This window comes from Bidens hawaiensis, unplaced genomic scaffold, assembly GCF_021521415.1.
Source record: "Bidens hawaiensis isolate Kalapana, Puna unplaced genomic scaffold, B.hawaiensis_p1.1 tig00016758_1, whole genome shotgun sequence".
Lineage (NCBI taxonomy): Eukaryota > Viridiplantae > Streptophyta > Magnoliopsida > Asterales > Asteraceae > Bidens > Bidens hawaiensis.
The window spans coordinates 93,667-112,500 of NW_027492542.1; the positions used below are offsets into that span (position 1 = coordinate 93,667).

Sequence of the window (18,834 nt, forward strand, 5' to 3'; positions counted from 1 at the left end):
GATTTTTATGTTTGTAGACTTCTAATCTTGTATGCGGGTATGTACCCAGCAATTCTTGTAATGTTTGAATGTTGATGGAATAAAAATTATTTGTTAATGCCTTGCCTTGTTTATTTCGCTCATATTTTGTTTTAACTTAGCAATTTCTTTAGTACTTAGATAAGTTAACTTTTCAACGTGGCAGATAATAAGTTAAAGTTTTGCTTCCTCTTTCGTGATTGTGCGGATAAGACCGTCACTTTCACTTAGTAGGATGGCTAAACTTTACCTATATCTGACCTGCATGGAAGTTTTCCTCATCTTTTCCTTTGAAATTTTCTAAGTGTTTTGAATAAGTTAACCTTTCGACGCGCGGTTGCCAATAGGTCAATGTTCAGTTTCCTTTATCATGATTGTGCGGGTAGGACCGTCACTTTCATTTATTGGGATGACCAAACTTCACCTATAGCTGACCTGCGTGAAGGTTTTCCTTAGAAATTTTTACCGTTTTATGTGTTTATGCGTGTTTTGCCGCCTTCCACACGCAACGACTTCTTCTCATATTTATGCGGTGAATACCGGCATATCAGCGTGGGAAGTTCATAAGTATAAAGGTAAGGCTATCAACACAATGTGAAAGGAGAATCATTTATATTAGCAGTGGCTCTAGGCCTTTTCTTTACAAGTTTGGAATTGATCTACATGTAACATTTGCGTAATTGAGCTCCGTTCCATGTTCTTGGGATAGGAGTGCCATCGAGCCTTTCGAGCCGGTATGCGCCTTTTCTCAAAACTTCTTTGATAATGTACGGTCCTTCCCAGACCGGTGCCAGTTTTCCTGGGCGCTCTTGGTTTGAAGCCTCGTTGTTACGCAATATGTAGTCTCCTACATTGAAGTTGCAGAGTTTTACCCGCGTGTTGTAGTACTTTTGCATTTGTCGCTTGTAGTTTTCTACACGCGCTGCGGCTAAGTCTCTGCGTTCCTCGGTTAGCATAAGGTCTAACCGTCTTTCCGCATCATTGTCTTCTGGCTGAATCAAGACCCTTGGTGAGGGCAAACCAATTTCGACTGGGACCATGGCTTCAGTGCCATAAGTGAGGCTGAACGGGGTTTCTCCCGTACTGGCCTTTTTCAGCGTTCTGTTTGCCCAAAGGACGTGTGGAACTTCGTCTACCCAGCCGGATCTGTGTTCCAGGAGTCTTTTCTTTATGCCTTCGACGATGCTTTTATTTTCTCTTTCCACCTCACCGTTACCTTGCGGGTGTGCCACTGAGGTAAAGGTGTGGGTGATTTGAAGTTCTTCCAGCCACTTTTGTAGCTTCTTGTCAGCAAAGTTGGTGCCGTTATCACTCACCAAAGTCTGTGGAAGTCCAAAACGACAAATAATAAATTCCCAAATAAATTTTTTAATATGTTTTGCGGTTGTTTGGGCTAAGGGTTTTGCTTCTATCCACTTGGTGAAGTAGTCGATGGCTACCACTAGGAGCTGAACGTTTCCTGCTGCTGTAGGAAATGGGCCTGTCACATCGATGGCCCACTTCTGAAATGGCCATGAAGAGGTGACTGGAACAAGTTCATTCTTCGGGCGATGCGTGTTGGGTGCGTAGAGTTGGCAAGACCTACACTTTCTGATGTATGCCAGCGCATCCGTATGCATCCCCGGCCAAAAGTATCCCGCGTTGTTTAACTTAGCTACAACAGCGCGTGGACCTGCGTGTACTCCACAGATGCCTTCGTGTACTTCCCTTAGGAGGTAGTCAGCATCTTGGTTGTCCACGCATCTTAAGAGTGGGCCAAGAAAGTTACATCTGTAAAGGATGTCATCGATGAGTTGATAGTTTAATGCTTTACAATGTATTTTTCTTGCCTGTGTTTTTGACTCTGGTAGTATACCCGCTGCAAGGTAATTTATTATCGGTGTCATCCACGTTTCTGTGCCGGTTTGGATGACACAAATTTCCTTGTGCGGGACTGATGGTGCTTCAAGGAGTTCAATGCGGATGTCCTTTCCCAAATGGGTGAAGGCTAATGATGCAAGCTTGCTTAACGCATCCGCAGATTTGTTTTCGCTACGCTTGACGTGTATGACTTTACAATCATTAAAATCGCGCATAAGGGTTTTTGCTTGTGCGAGGTACAGGGCCATTGTGTCGTTCACGGCCGTGTACGTTCCGTTTATTTGGTTGGCTACTAACATGGAATCCACATGGGCTTCCAAGTTTTTCACTCCCATTTTACGCGCAATTCTCAGCCCGGCCAAGAATGCTTCATACTCGGCTTCGTTATTCGTACTTGGAAAATCCAGTCGAATAGCGTAAGTGTATTCTTGGCATGCTGGGTTGGTTAGTTTCAACCCTGCGCCTGAACCCTCGTTGCTGGCTGCTCCATCAGTGTAGAGTCGCCAGACATCATTGATGTCCTGTGCTGGGGAGGGTTGAGCCTCCTCCTGGCACTCTTTCTCCCGCGAAGCGGGGACTTCTGCAATAAAGTCGGCCAGGACCTAGCCTTTTATGGCTGGTCTTGGCTTGTACTTTATCGCATATTCCCCCAACTCAATTGCCCATTTGGCTAGACGTCCCGATAACTCGGGTTTGCCTAGAACGTTTGCAAGTTTGAAGTTGGTGAGAATGGTGATTGGGTGACCTTGGAAATATCGTCTTAGACTGCGTGAAGCCTGTACAAGTGCTAAGACTAGTTTTTCCAGGGTGGAGTACCGGGTTTCTACGTCTGTTAGGACACGGCTAACATAGTAAATAGGCATCTGGATACCTTTTCGCTCTACTAGCAGGACTGCCCCGGTTGCTCTATCTGTGGCAGAAAGATATATGATTAATTCCTCCCCCGCTTCTGGTGCTGTGAGCGTTGGGAGTTCAATCAAGCGTGACCGAATTTCCTGAAAAGCTGCTTTCGCTTCTGGTGTCCAGCGGAAGTGCGTTTTCTTTAAACAGTTTCTCAATGTTGACACGAATGGGAACGACCTATCCGCATGGTTTGACAAAAAGCGGTTAAGTGCGACTAGGCGTCCATTCAGTGTCTGGGCTTGCTTGATGGTAGTAGGTGATTCCATTTTGATAATGGCTTCGACCTTTTCAGGGTTCGCTCTGAAGCCATCTTTAGTAACAATGACTCCCAAGAACTTCCCTTCTTCCATCCCAAAGGAACACTTGCTCGGGTTGAGCTTCATGTTTATCTTTCTGAGCGTGTTGAAAGTTTCTTCGATGTCTTTCAACATCGCTTCTGGCTCAGAGCTTTTGATGACCAAATCATCCATGTAGACTTCCAAGTTTCTCCCAATTTGGGCATGAAACTCTTTGTCCATCAGGCGTTGGTATGTGGACCCTGCATTCTTAAGTCCGAATGGCATCATTTGATAACAAAATGTGCCATCGGGCGTCCGAAATGCGGTTTTGTCCTGATCATCTACAGCCATGTGGATTTGATGGTACCCCTTATATGCGTCAAGGAAGCATTTAAGGCGAAACGGTGCTAATGAATCCACTTTGAGGTCAATTTCGGGTAACGGGTAACAATCTTTGGGGCATGCTTTGTTTAAATCTTTGAAATCTATACACATGCGCCATTGTTTGTTAGCCTTCGGTACCATAGCGGGATTTGCAACCCATGTTTGATATCTACTAACGCGTACGATGCCCGCGTCAAGGAGTTCCTTGACTTGGGTTCTACACGCGTTAGCCTGCTCCGCCCCCATTACTCTGCGCTTTTGTATGACTGGCGTAAAAGCCGGGTCACACTTGAGCTTATGCTCTGCTTTACTTCGAGGTACACCAGTCATGTCAGCTGGTGTCCACGCGAAGATGTCAACGTTTCTCTGTAGTAAGCGTTTGAGTAAGGTGCGCGTAGGATCAGTGATTGTTGGGCCAATTGTAACAGCCTGGTCAGGGTATTTGCCATTGAGGGCCCATTTTTCTGGTTCGGTAATGGTTGGTTTAGCCATCTTTGGTTTGGGTTTAGATGACACGGATGCGATGCATACCTGGGGGATACCGGTGATCATCGCTACACCCTCAGCAGTTGGCCATCCCATCATGCCTTGGACTGAAGATACCACGGCGTTGAATATTGCCATCCCGTCTCTCCCGAAGAGAATGTCGTATGTGTGATGTGGCTTCCTCATTACGACGAAGTCCACGTCTTCTGTGCGGGAGTATTTCCCGTCCGTGAGAATGACGGGGAAAGATAGGATACCCAGGGGGGTGTTTGTGCTGCCGTCGAACCCTTCCATTGAGGCGTAAACCGTTTCCAGGAGTTCTTTGTCTTCGTCGTCTAGCTTGTCGAAGAACTTCCTGTACATAACCGTTGACGAGGCGCCGTTGTCGTCAAGAGTGCGGGAAGTTATGTAATGCCCCAGCTGGCTTTTGATGACAATAGGGCCTTCCTTGCTGGGTCCTCCTGGCACTCGCGGGAAGCGCACCTCAGCTTCCTTCCATTCGCATGGTTCTGTCGTTCGTCTTTTTCTTCCTCTGATGTTGCCATGAACCATGTGGATGCTGATGTCAACGGGCTTTCGTCCGTTGCCTTTATACCGGTTATCATTCCTTCCTCCATTCTTGATTGATGCCACAAGGTGTGCAAGTCTTCCATCCTAGACGAATGTTTCAACAATATCCTTCAAGGATGTACACTCCTCTGTACTGTGACCCTTTGTCCCGTGGAAGTCACAGGATTTGCTCTGATCCGCATTTGGCCATGGGAGTTTTTCGGTGGCAAATATCTCCGTGACGCTTTTGGTGAGTGGCGTCCACCGGTGTTTTCGGTTTGAAGGGTGCGTGTTATCCCTTCCGCCAACAAGAGGGCGAGAGCTGGATGAGGTGTCAAAGTTTACCCTTGACTGCCAAATACCCAGCTTCCTCTTTTTGTTCTGCCGGGCGATCCGAACTTTGTTTTATCTGGTCCTCTGCGTGTAGAGATGTGTACTCTGGGGAAGATCCCTACCCAGTTGCTTCTCCGTCTCGGCAAAGCGCTTGGCCGCCGTCATGATGGCATCCCATGTGGATGGCATGCCGTCCTTACCCATCAACGTACGGATAAGCTCTGGGTATTCGGCGCCCTGGATGAAAGCGGCGCGAACAAGATCTTCACTTATGTTGCCCAGACTCAGCTTTTTGGAGTTGAAGCGAGTGATGAAGTTTAGTAAAGATTCATCTTCCTCTCTCACGCAGTTGAGGATCGTCCACTGCTCTTCAGTATATTTCCTCTGTTGACTGAAGTGTTGGCTGAACTTGTGTTGAAAGTCCGCCCAATCATAGATGTGGTGGACCGGTAAACGATCAAACCACGCCCTGGCCGCTCCCACCAGCGTCATCTGGAACATATAACACCACGTGGGTTCCGTCCAGTTACTGACGGTTGTCCCCGCTATGAATCTGTTCAAGTGATCGTCTGGGTCGGATAGACCATCATAAGTGCCGATGTTGGACATCTGTTTGGCACTTCTCGGGGCGATTACTTCCGCAATGTCCCTTGCAAACTTGGATGTTCCCGCATTTGCAGCAGTTGGTCTAAAGGTTTTGGAGAAGTCGCTTGGGTTTCCCCCCGCGTTCCTTGGTTTGAAGGTTTCTTCGAAATTCCTTCTTGGTTGGAAGTCCGTTTCTTTACGCTTCCCTTTCGCCCTATGGCGAGGGTTCGCGTCAGTGTCGGATTCCTCCCGATCATCGTCCGAGTACTCGCACTCACTGTTCATGTTGAGCTGTTGTCGAGTGCTCCCGAATTCGTTAGCCTGTTGGAGTGAACGCAAGCGTTCATCTAACTCAGCTTGGTATTCCTTCTGACGTGCTTCGGCCCACGCCTTAACTTGATCGAGTGTTTGGCGAGGGAGCCTCGTCTGTTTCTCCAACTGGGCATCAGTGAACCCCAGTGAAATATTGTTTACTGCACTTGCCCCGGCTTGGATAATCGGGGTAGTGTTCGTAAAATTTGTGTAACCGCCGGTGTTCCCCCCAGTAGCTGGGGTTGTGGTTACCGGGGTTTCTTGGTCACTTACTGGCCTTGGGACCGGAGTAACGTTAACCATTTTTTCAGAAGTTTTGAAAAAACTGAATTAATTCTAGCTTTTATGCACGGATGGCGCCAATGAAGAAACACTAGGCGACCCCGAGTAGATTATGGATAATCTGGGGGTTAAGTAATGTTTCCCACGAGGGTTAGGTCCGGGAAAGAAGGATGTTCTTCAGATGACCTGCAAAACAGACACCGTGAGCTCGTCACTGAGAAGGGGGGGTTCCTCCTTGTGACCACCCTCCGGCGTGAGAATCAGACTAGATTGCTCTGAATATAAGTGTATATTGAGAGAAATAGCTAGTGAAGGTAAAATACCAGATGCCCCTACCGTTCCAAGGTGTTGGAGTATTTATAGCCGAAGGTAGGTTTCCAAGCAGGTACAGCCAGCTGTATAATATTCCTGTTCTACCAACTATGGGCTACGCACGTGCCATGCTGGTTGGTGGGTAGGCAGCGGCTGATATTGACCAGGCCGGCTGTGTACTATTCCTTTTCCACCAACTGCAGGCTATGTGCGTGCCACGACAAGGGTTGGTGAGTAGGCAGCGGCTAATAGTGACAAACAGTACTAGAGCATGCTCCTCGTACTGTTGTCGGTGAGCTGTCACCCTGTGATTGGTTCATGGGCTGCTTTGGTCAGATCTTGTCTATTTTGTTCATACCTTGGCAGGTATAGTACAAAAGATCTTCCAGAAGCATACGGACTGGCTCATTTAGGCGGGAGTATTCCCGCCTTGCTCATCCCTTCAGGTGACACTGAATTATTGAGTTAGTGCCTTGTGCGTGTAGCCTTGCTATTAGTGCGGGTAGCCTTCCCTGATGGCTTGTATCCGCAGCTGCGGGGACAGGCGGGGTACTTCACCATTGGGAGGCTTTCCCTGCGGGAACAGCTGGCGTACTGCGCGTAAGGTATTCATCTCTGAGCATGGTGGGTCCTGCGGAACCAGTTGGTCCTTGCGCAAACGTCCCTCTTCAAGGTGAGTCTTGCGGGTCCAACTGGGCTCTGCTGGGACCTACCTCTTCAACTACAAATGTTATGAGAGAGGCCAAAATTAACGAATTTCATGGTTATAATTATCCAATTAAAAACATTTTATAACTGGTAGCCGATTAATACTTGTTGCATTTTCTAATCTATATATTTTTTTTTTGAAACTTGAGTTTTATTAAACCAAACAACAACATTACAAACAAACCAACCGCATGCCCCTTCATCGAGCTCGGAGGAGCAACCGCGCAAAACCAAAAAGGAGCGATCACATTAAAGCATTCTTACATCATCTATCCCAAACCACCTCCCCTTATCTCGACCTATTTTTTAACTACAAAAAACCAAAAGCTTTTATTTCTCCCATTAAGCCTTCAATCTTGATCTCTTTTTCATTATGCAATTTTTCATTCTTGGCCTTTCACAACCTCCAACATCCGTTAATAATTATACCTTGAAGAATATCCCTTTCTCTCTTACCCAACGCCACATGGGTATGCAACTCAAGAATATCTTTAGTCGAAAAGGCAAAGACTTGAGGAATCCTACATCACAAACTTACTTGTTGCCACATCAAAGTTGCCACTATGCAACCCGATTAGATGTGATCAATCAAGTCTTAACCTGAGTTGCATAAAACACAATTAATAACAATTAATAGATGCCACCCTTATGTTCCTTTTGATTAACAAATCAGTTGTGGGAAGTCTGTTCAAGGCCGCTCTCCATGCAAAAATATCGCATTTTAGCGGGACCCACCTACTCCATTTCAGCACATGTTGGCCATCTCCCACCCTGTCCGAGATTAACATTTTCCTAACTCGACTATCTGAAAATTTACTAGATGGGTCTCCAAGCCAACTCCACGAGTCGCTTTTATTGCTCCAACAAAAGACGTTCTTGAGTTTAAAATGGCTTCCTATTCCTCCCTCTCCACCTGCGCATGGGTTTCTTAACCGCTCCCAAGCCCAACAAATAAAACTATATATCTTGCCACCAAATTATTTCTTTAATTTTATAGCTCTTATTATTTTCCAATTTAAAAATATTAGGAAAGACTTCTTGAAAAGTGGAGTTATCAAACCACATATTTGTCCAAAAACAAATACCCTTCCCATTTGCGACCTCTATTTTAATTATGTTAACGAGCTTAGCACCTCCCAAATGAACATCATTCAAACCTTTTGCAACCGATTTCCTTGAGCTAGAAAGATATCTTCCATTTGTTACATATCTTCGTTCTCGCCTCCACCTCTTCCATTTATTCATTCTGGCCTCCATTTCTTCGTTATGGTATTCTAGCCACCATTTCCCCGTTATGGTATTCTAGCAACAATTTCTTCGTTTTGGCATCCATTTATTGGTTCATGCATATGTTTCTTCATTATGGACTATTGGCTCCTATTTCTCCATCCAAGACTCTAATTCTTCGTTCGGGCCTCCATTTCTTCGTTCTGTTATCCATTTCCTCGATCAGGCATTCGTTACTTTGTTTTGGCCTCTGTTTCTTCGTCATGGCCTTCATTTCTTGTGTTGGCCTCTAATTTTTCATTCTGGCCTTCATTTCTTCATTATGGGTTAGATTTCTTTAGTATGGCTCCTAGTTCTTCGTTTTGTTCTCCATTTTTTTGTCCTAGCCTGTGTATCTTCGTTTTGGTCTCCGATTAATAGCCCTGTCACAACGTGTGGATCCTAAGTCGATCAAATTAGATATTCTTTTTTATGTTTTACATTTCGGTCTAATTTTTTGCATGTTAACACGTGGCAACGAGCATGCGTAGTCAAACGCTTTTACATCTATTTTTTGTTCGGATTTTTTAATTATTTACGAAAGTTGATGGCGTGGGTGTTAATACTTGAATCAAATAAAACACGTTTTTACACCCGTTCCATAGCACTGGAGTGTTAATACTAGTTTGTTACATTTTGGAATGCGTAACCTGTATAATTGATCTGGCCTCTCATGCTATCGATATTGTTCACTTTGCCTACAATGAGCTCACATATTTGTTTTCTGGTTTCCCGGATGAAAAGTTTACAGAAGGTCACCATCTTGATACTATTTTATCTAAGCACATTTAACTGTATATTTTTCCTCTTATACATTAGCATTAAACCCAAAACACAAGAGTGATTTAAGAGACAGAATATTCCTTATGAACCATAATCTCTACTAGTTCAGGGCTTATGTAAGATTGACCTAGGTCCTAGGGTGTTACATAAATTAAACAAATAGTTACATGTTAAATTCCAGAAATAAATTATGGATTGATTCGTTGAATTTTACAAGGAATATTAGCTAAAACATATTAGATAGCAAACATTATGATTATTTATTTGAAATCAGTGTATTTACTCATTAATTTTCTAATAATCTGCTACATATTCATTTCACTTAACACTGTTTAGTATCAAGATGACTATTTAATTGTATGTATGCTATGTTAAAAAACATGTATTAATGTATCGATCATATATAACTACAAATAAAAACTACCAGGAAATGAGTGCCATGATGCACCTTTGCGTGGAGTCATGGTCCAAACCACCACACGTTCTGCCATAAAGTTTGGTGATCTAATTCCCCACTTGCCCACACACGTTCCATTTATTTTTTTAATTTCAAAGACCCCATGAGCCATGACTACAAACATGGGAGCCATGATTTCCATTTATGTGAGGGTTTGGTTTTGCAAATCTCATTTCTTGATGGACTTGAAGTTGAAAAAAGCAAAGATGATTAATGAATTGAACACACCATATTCATAACTACCAAGCAATCAATGTTGTTCACCTAAAATTTGATGTATTCAAACGTTGTTCATTAGTGCCAATTTGGACTAACCCATTTATCTTGATTATTATAAAACAAACTTAGTATATATCCTCTTTTATTTATAACAATAGTTTGGAGAGTACCTATGATATGTTTTATTATTTTATATATATTTTGATGTATGCATATGTTAAAAGGATAGATGGATTTTATTTACATAATTAACTATCTATAAATTTATTTTTAACATGTCAAATCCTCAAATTCAATTAATTACATAATTAACCCCATCACTTTCATTTAATAGTTATACAATTAACTTGACAACATTTAAATATGGTAAGTTGGTAACTCTTAAGTTCCATTAATTACACATCTTACCGGCAATTTTTGATAGGGTAACACCCAAGTTTCATTATGTTACACAAGCAACCCAACCTGTAAGTTTTTAATATGTTACGAAACTATACCGTAACAAACTAAACAAACACGGAGTGATTTTTTTCTGCATTATTTACCATAACGCGTTGATTTAAAGCAAGTATTTTATAAGAAAAGTTTGGAGTATGAAATGTTTTAGTTTGTTTCAGGTGGCGTTAAAAGTAAAAAAAGTATAGAAGAGGTTTAAGGGTGTGAATATATAAACTTGTAGGAGGAAAAAGTAAAATTAATAACAAAGTTTTATTTAATAAATAAAAGGTATACACACACACACAAGTCTTCCGGTCGTCTCATTCTCGTCGTCTTCTTTCTCTTGGTTTCTCAATCAAACCCTTGGGTGTGTGTGTAAATACATATACATACATACTGTAAGTATGATTCAACTTCTGTTCAGTCTGATCTTGACTGAGATGGCATTGATCCTGATCTTCGTCTTCAAAACACCTCTGCGGAAGCTCGTGATCATTGGATTGGACAAGCTTAAGCGTGGCCGGGCACCGATCGTTGTGAAGGCCGTCGGATCGACGATATTCGTAGTGATGATGTCGAGTGTGTACAGCTTCATGCAGATCCGTGGCCGCCGGAACGGAGATGATGCCGGAGATGGAGGAGAGCTTACTCCCACTGATCAGATTCTTGCCGCAAGACGCCTTCTTGAAGCTTCTCTCATGGGTCGGTACCAATTTCATTCATTCAATTTTGTTAATTTGGGGATTTAGGGTAACAAATGCTACAAGATTGTTTAAAAGTAATAAGCTTTTGCTAATTAGTTTAAGCTGATGCTTGAGATTTATTTTTTTATTAAAGGAACTTACTTAGGGGAGATCAACCAGTCTCGGTTCGTTTTGACTTACGAGCTTGACCTTGGTCGTGTAATTTGTTTTTTAAGCTCGGCTCGGCTCATTTCTTTTTTTTTTATTAATAAACTTGTATAAGTTTTTATCATTTTTTAAATGTTTTGAGAAAACCTTAATCGAGCCTAAGCTCAGCTCGAGCTCGAGCTCGTCTGTGCAACATGAAATTAATACATGCAAGTTCACTAAGCTTGATGAGCCTAAACGAGTTTCCCATACAAGGCTCGAGCTCGGGCTGGATAACTGATGAGCTTTATTTGAGGTTCAGGCTCGGCTTGTTTCGAGCTTTTTATTGATGCGAGTTCGAGTAGTTCGCGAGCAGCTATGCTGGATTGCGCTCCTAATTACTTATGTTTCAAAATGTATTCTAAGTTTATAAAAAAGATGTTTTTGGCCACGGGAATAGGTTTGGCTTTGGCCAATGGTTTTTACATAAAGTTTCATATGACACTTTATTTATATGATGGTTTGTGTATGGATTGGATCTGAATTGTGACAACAGGGGGAGGCTAGTGGGATCAATTCACAGTTCCAAATCAGTTATGGTTGAGGGTTCGTTTGTAGCATAAATATAAATACACTTGGATGTGATCAATGCTCATTTTGATGCTTAATTTTTTAATTTTTCTTAAGTTTATATCTTTTGAATATGACCATTGATGCTCGCCTGAAATCTTGCAGGATTCTCTTTGTTTCTTGCACTAATGATAGACAGACTGCACCATTACATCCGAGAGCTCCGTATAAGAAGAAAAAACATGGAAGCCATCAAGAAACAAAGCCGGATAATTGAAAATGGCAGTAAAAGTCAAGATGAAGTCAAAGCATTAGAGAGTGAAGTAACTGCTCTAAAGGAAAAGGTTACACATCTGAAGTCAGAACTGGAGGAAAAGACGAAAGAAGCAAGCGAAGCAGAAGCTAATGCAAGCGCATTGAAGAAGCAGTCTGAAGGGTTCCTTCTGGAGTATGACCGTTTGGCTGAGGAGAACCAGAACCTTAGAGCTCAATTGCAGTCAAGATAGTGGAAGCTAGCAAGTCTACCTTGTGATTCTGTTACCTAATCTAATATACCTATCGAGTTATCTTTTGTTTTTGGTATTTGGATTTTCATGCATCTTGTTTGGTCTTGTGATTTGTGGGGGGTAGAAAGTAGTTATAGGTTATTGGGGAAAATACCATCTGGTTTGTACAAGGAATGATTTTGATACTTCACATACAAATGGAAGTTTACATTGATCCCTTCTTATTGGTATGCTGTTTTTTTATTTTATTTTATTTTGGTATGAAAGATAAAGGTAATACCGTCTGGCCAGAGTGCGAGTGCTTGCATATGTTGTTTACTAAAACGTATGTAGTTTATCTATTCAGAAGCAATCTTGTCTTGGATGAAATCAAGCCTGTCAAAACGGGTGGGCAGGTTGTGTTAACAGGTTCTGGTCAAATTGAGTTATGACCAAAATTTGTTCCCCTTGATACGGGCTGTTTTAATAACGAAAAAAAGTATCAAAATGAGTTCACTCGCTATGCCAGTTTAGAGTTGTCGGTGACAGTTGTGACATTAGTGATTGTGGTACTCATTTTGATATCAGTCTCTTGAATCTTGATTTATATATTTTTGTCCCTTAAATAAACTTAATTTTTTGGGTGGGTTTCTAGCAATGGTCTTATAGATTAAGGTTAGGAAGAGAAGAAATTAAAAGAGTATTAGTAAAATTTTCACATAAATAAATTCTTGAACTAAAGTTATGTAAAGAAACATAGAAGTGGGCTTCCAATTGGGCTACATGCAATGGCCTGTTGAATCCTTGAAACTTAATATATGGCACAACTCGCAAAAACGATCAAATCCTCAATGGTTCAGTTGTAGTCGTAGTAGTGATCAAATATGTTACATTATATGCATTCATGATCAGTAAGTAATGAAACGAACACATATGATATGTTATCGGTTACATCCTGTATTAATATAGTAACATGTTAACTCAGCCTAAACCGGTCAAATCATATTAAGGTTTCACTTATTCAATCACTCATCCCATGTATCCCGTTAACCCTTACTTTTATGATACATGACAACATTTGATTGGTTGTTGATTTGATTTAATTTAATTTTTCTTTGTTCTTTTTTTTTCTAACATATAGTTTCACATATTTAAACCTTTTGTTAAAAAAAAATATATAAAGACACATTCTTTATTAGCCTTTTCCTTTCCTCTTTTTAAGATTTGATAAAAAAAACATTAAAATGAAGTTTTTAAAAGAAATGTATTTGTGTAATATGGGTTTCTATGTTTTTTTATTTTTGGTTTAAACTTATAAATAGTTTATTAGGTTCGCAATAAAATAATTCTTTTAGCTAGTATTTCTAGTATTTTCTATAAAATAAAAAATAATTATAAATTATATTTATTTACTTAAAAACGGGCTTGGTTGGTTAATAATTAAGCGCAAAAACATGAGTTGGGTTATGTTGTGTTGTGTTGATGTGGTGGTCTTAGGACACATCTTTATAATGCTTATAATAGTAACTAATTTTATTGTAACAAGTTTGTGTGTTGATAACTTCTACTTAGAACCAGGGAAGAAAAACCCAAGCCACCACTGAAACGACTCCAAACCATAGAAGTCTCATACACGTTGCTATTCAAGTTTGACATTTGCAGCTTTTATAGAACATGAGTAGACATGACATGTGAAACTATTGAATATAAAACAAACAAACAAAGCTCATTGGTAAGTATAACGCTACATGACATGTGGGTGAGGTCTAATGTAATGGTTGGAAATGGTGCTGAGGCTGATATTGTTGCGATACTAGAAGAGCTTGGTCGAATCGCCTGAGCCAAAAGATTCGGGTTCATGAAACCATCTGCACTCGACATTGAACCCGAGAGCAGCATGCTGGCTGCGGCAGCTGTGGTGTTCGCCATTGCTACGGCTGCGGGTGGGAGAGGATGGCTGTGAGTCCCTTCATATGGGGTTACCAATATTGTCTGATCATCAGCCCATCTTTGAACTTGTTTCCGAACCGGACATCCCACAGCCATTGTGCAACGATAGTATGCGCGTGGACACGGGTTCCCTTTCGCCATTTTTTGCCCGTATTTTCGCCATTGACATCCATCACTAATCTGCATGTACACAAATCATTAACAAAAATATATATCAAGTATCTAGCTAACCTAAGTTTTAAAATATCAATTAGTATTATTATTATTACCATTGATGCTTCTGAACGCGCTCGAACTGAAACACGAACTTTACGCATGGTTGCTTCGTTAGTCTGCTCAGTGTTTTCGGGGACAGCCAGTTTGGGAACTTTATTAGACATATTCCATACATCTGAATCCGGGGTATCCTCTCGGCCATTATTAGTCTTATTATCAGCATTCTTTGACAAGTCGACGGTGTTTCAAGCAGAAGCGGATATGGTCTTTTCTTCTGAGCTGGAAGAATGATCATGATGAGCTAATTCCTTGAACTGTCTAGCTGGTAATTGTGGTTGAGAAAGATGATGATCATTTCTCAAGGTGTGTTCTTGTTGTTGCATTAGAGTCACAAGTTCCATTTGTAACGCGTTGTAATTGTTGCTAACATGTAAATACATCTCTTTAAGCTTTTGGTTCTCAGAATTCATTCTTTGTAATTCATTTTGCATTTTTGCCAGCTGAAAATATTAACATAAGTTAAAGCATATATAATTAAGCTAAACCTAACAACATATGTTTAACAAAGTAACAATAATAAAAGTTCAAAGCATAATAAACATCGTATTTAATTAGAACATAGAGTTTGAATTTATTCAAAAATATTTTGTAGACAGTAGGTTCGTAAGAAATTACAATAAATTCTTGGTAAAAGACTATATATAAGCTACTAACTATTGAAATATCTTTTAAATAAATTTGTTTATACATTCATTTGCACGTACATGATATATAATATGCATGATATGTTTACCTTATTAGTAGTTGGATTCTCTTCCTCGGCTGATAAGATCCCATCAACCATCGATGATCGATCATGTGTAACCAGATTCAAACCCGTCTATTAAACAAAAATAATTATACAAATCAGTAAATTAATAGTAACTTACATAGACATAATGGTATTAATTAATTCTAATAATGTGTAAAATAGTTACTAACGTACGTTAATATCAAGATGATCATTAATCTCCTTCTTGACAGCGACCTTGTTGGAAAAAAGATCCATCTCAGCGAGAACCTTGCGGTGATTATCCGGAGAATTAGAACTAGCAGGCACCTTACCGTCTAGCACCATCGCGAAGGGGTTCCACCTCGTGGTCTGGTTGAGTAACACCAGTGGTTCAGAAGTTTCTAACGTTGGTCCCAAGCCCATAATTCTTAAGAGTCTAGCTAGGAGAAAATTAGATTGTGTAATAGGTAGATAGAGATTTCAAGAGTCTTCTAAAGTTGGAAGCAATTAGGGTATTTATAAATAAAAACAAAAGAGCCGTAAGGACTAAAGGTTTGACTTTATTTTTTAAGTTATTTATTTTGTTACGTGTGTGAATGTAAAGTGTGTGCTTGTGAACTCAGATTTGGCCAAAAGTGCGTAAGGTCGTGCGTCATATTTGTCCACGTGGCAGTGTGGGTTTCAGATGGAAGTTTCGTCTGCAAGACGAAGTTTGACTCTATCCAACTTCGCTTTGCTTCTAGTTTGTAAACAACGTTTAAGGCCGGTTTAGAATTGGTTTTTATTCATTATCCAAATCTTTAATAAAAGAATTCTCTTAAACTATTTTTTAATATAAATGTAACTACTTGTTGTATACGTTACTTATACATAGTCATCTTTGAGATTTCAAGTCCCAAAACGAATATAAAAAGTAACTCTTTGTTTCAAAAATCGACAATAATTCCAATATTTGTTTATAACTAGAGTTTTTGAATAATTTTTAGGCTCTTTACATAAACTCAAGCTTATAATTTATTAATTTTCATGCCTTGTCAGAAACATGCTCTAGATGTCGGATGAACCCAGCAAGGGGTCAAAGCCGGGCTTGTACTTATATAACATTACAAAATAACATTCAATTCATAATATTTGTTAATGTATATGTCCTGTGTTTATACATATTAACGTATATGTCCTATAGTGCCAATTTGATGTATTAGCTATTATATATTGTATAATTATAATGTTAGTTGTATGATACATTTATTTTTATACATATTTATCAAAATAATAATAACTATAATTTTAAGCTTCCAAATCTTGTAGTAAATATATAAGATTAGAGAGAGACAAAAAAAAAAAACATGGGAGCTGTTAAACATATTGGAACATCACTAGTTGGTTAAAAAAATATTGACATTTATATTAATTATTAATAGTGTAAATATTTTACTTTCAAACTATGTTGTCACTAATTAAAAAAAATGAAAATGGGTTATTTTAATTAGTGATAAGTGAGGGGTCGGAATCGGTCTACTAATGTCTCCCGGGCGGTGCGGCGTTTCGCACGTGAACAAGAAATTCAAGTGTGATTAAAATAGCATTTAATTAATGTCTCTGACGGCTGAAAGCTGGTTGAAAATGTGGATTGGATCGGACCCATCTTCTGACTGGAAAAGTTATTCCATCGTATATACATATACCATGGATTATATGTGTACAACTTATATTCAAATTTAAACATACTTAGATAATGTTAATAATTAATAATGTAAGTAATGTATACTATTATACTAGTATATTCTAGTTAGTTTTAAATCTTCAACAATTAATAAGAATTAATTAAAATATTTTTATGAATATAATGTAATGATTTTTGTTTCTAAAAATTATTATTATATATCTTTCAAATTTCACATCATCATGTACCGGTATAAAGAAAAGCAAAAGAAGTTCTTTTCTTCTTTGCTAAGTTTCGGAATCCTATATGTTTTAACCTTTTAATTTTTTCAAAATAAAAAAAAATATGTTATAAATGAAATTGGTTATTATTTCTTGATCGCCTCTTCAGAATAAAAAAAATGAACAAGTAATGTTTAAATTTCGTTTATGTATATAACATATGTATGTGTACTATTGTGTAGGTTGTATCTACGTGTAGCTTATGTTACCTATACATCTAAAGTAAAATCTTTCACCTGTCAATTCAATGAATGCATTACCTATCGATGATCTTGAATCGGATCAATATCATGAATAACAATATCTGAGCTATTAAATTAATTCGTCGTCGAGAATTGAATAGTATAACATACGAACATCTTTTATCCATACTAAATCCAAAATGGGATTCCCTGACCAATCAAAAACCCTTTTACTTTATTTATCCTTCTTTTCTTTATTTTCTATAACCTACCTTCCTTAGGTCTTCCTTATAGAACCATCAAACGAACTCTAACCACCCGCCCCAACTACAAAAACCCAACAAACAATACAAGCGAAGTGGAAAAAGAGAGGAATTAGGTTCTAAATTTTAATGATCTAAATTTCTTTGGAAAACAAATAAGTATGAGAAAGATGAGTCGCGGGAGAAAAGATGGAATATTCTATCAACTTCACTATTTTAGTTATTTTTTAGTTTAGGGTTTGTTCTTTCTTCGACAGAATCCTGAAAAAAAGAAGGGAAACCCCTTCGGAATTCAATTATGCTCTCTGTCCCTTCTTTCACAGAAAATCGAGAGGCGAATTGATGTACTTATTGGATCCGTCGGGACTGACGGGGCTCGAACCCGCAACGTCCGCCTTGACAGGGCGGTGCTCTTGCCTATTGAACTACAATCCCAGGGAAATAAGAAGAGATCTAGCAGAAATTTCGGATTCTTTTTTATTCTCTCGTATCAGGTATTTTTTCGTATCAGGTATTTTTTAAGAACAAGAGGGTTCTACCATCTGATAGTAGATTGACAAATTGTTGGGCCGAGCTGGATTTGAACCAGCGTAGACATATTGTCAACGAATTTACAGTCCGTCCCCATTAACCACTCGGGCATCGACCCAACGCCTAATTCATTTTAGACGTTCCATAATCAACTTCCTTTCGTCTCCCAGGCAGATTTGACAAATACATATCACTTTATATAAAATACAAAGTCCCACTGAGTAGACTATTAGAAGGACTTGACAAAGATGGATCACTTAATAGAAAATCCCACTCCTATAGTCTTGAGTATTGGTATACCCCTAGAGGGACTTGAACCCTCGTTTTCTCCGTGAAAGAGAGAGGTCGTAACCACTGGACCATAGGGGCCTTTGGCCACCTTACCTTAATATAACTCAGACCTTTTGGAGATGTGAATCAAACCGAAAAACTCGTTAACTATTGTGGAGGTTAATGGTAATCAAATCAAACTTTACCATTCAATTACAACCTTGAAACTTGATTTCATTGGTCTTTCTCGTCTTTATATCTCTCATTCACAAAGGGTTCTGCGTTGGATCCAAGATCCTTTACTATCCAGTGGATTCAAGGTGCTTTACCAAAATAGTATTTGACCACTTAAATTATATTGCGCCCTATGTCATACTGTCAATTGACGACAGGACAGGAGGGCAATAAAAGAATAGAGAAGACGGAAATATGGATTAGGTATATCCGCGCGTGTTAATGTTAAGTTAATAAATACAACATTCATATAGTTTTCTGGTATTCAATATTATATTCAAGTAAATTAGAATTTCAATACCGTTATACATTATATTATACATTATAATATAAGAAACTGAATCAGTTTTGATATTTGATATTCTAAAAAAAATCCCAAAGCAGAGTAAGCCTAAATGGTAGAATTCTTTTTCT

The 18,834-nt window shown here is 39.4% G+C and overlaps 1 protein-coding gene, 2 non-coding genes and 1 pseudogene across 4 annotated transcripts; 1 reads left to right on the plus strand and 3 right to left on the minus strand.

The window, feature by feature from the left end:
* The first annotated feature begins 10,496 nt into the window (after positions 1 to 10,496).
* LOC143552031 (uncharacterized) lies at positions 10,497 to 12,296 on the plus strand. Its single transcript, XM_077042337.1, has 2 exons — positions 10,497 to 10,875; positions 11,739 to 12,296. Exons 1-2 carry the CDS (start codon positions 10,578 to 10,580, stop codon positions 12,077 to 12,079), a joined length of 639 nt encoding a protein of 212 aa, XP_076898452.1. The 5' UTR covers positions 10,497 to 10,577; the 3' UTR covers positions 12,080 to 12,296.
* Positions 12,297 to 13,723: 1,427 nt separating this feature from the next.
* Positions 13,724 to 15,761, minus strand: LOC143552042 (WRKY transcription factor 6-like; annotated as a pseudogene). Its single transcript, XR_013138582.1, has 4 exons — positions 15,210 to 15,761; positions 15,018 to 15,104; positions 14,278 to 14,724; positions 13,724 to 14,188 (listed from the first exon to the last, which is right to left on the minus strand). The product of XR_013138582.1 is annotated as a WRKY transcription factor 6-like (transcript).
* A 2,189-nt stretch (positions 15,762 to 17,950) lies between these two features.
* Positions 17,951 to 18,034, minus strand: TRNAY-GUA (transfer RNA tyrosine (anticodon GUA)). The gene has a single exon. It is a non-coding gene; the product is annotated as a tRNA-Tyr (tRNA).
* A 179-nt stretch (positions 18,035 to 18,213) lies between these two features.
* Positions 18,214 to 18,285, minus strand: TRNAE-UUC (transfer RNA glutamic acid (anticodon UUC)). Its single transcript has one exon. It is a non-coding gene; the product is annotated as a tRNA-Glu (tRNA).
* Between the last annotated feature and the right edge of the window lie 549 nt (positions 18,286 to 18,834).

Bases quoted from the DNA above. Each gene is read 5' to 3' on its own strand.
- LOC143552031 (XM_077042337.1), top strand. From the start codon at position 10,578: ATGATTCAACTTCTGTTCAGTCTGATCTTGACTGAGATGGCATTGATC. The intron at 10,876-11,738 runs GTCGGTACCAAT...GAAATCTTGCAG, and splicing joins TCTTGAAGCTTCTCTCATGG to GATTCTCTTTGTTTCTTGCA.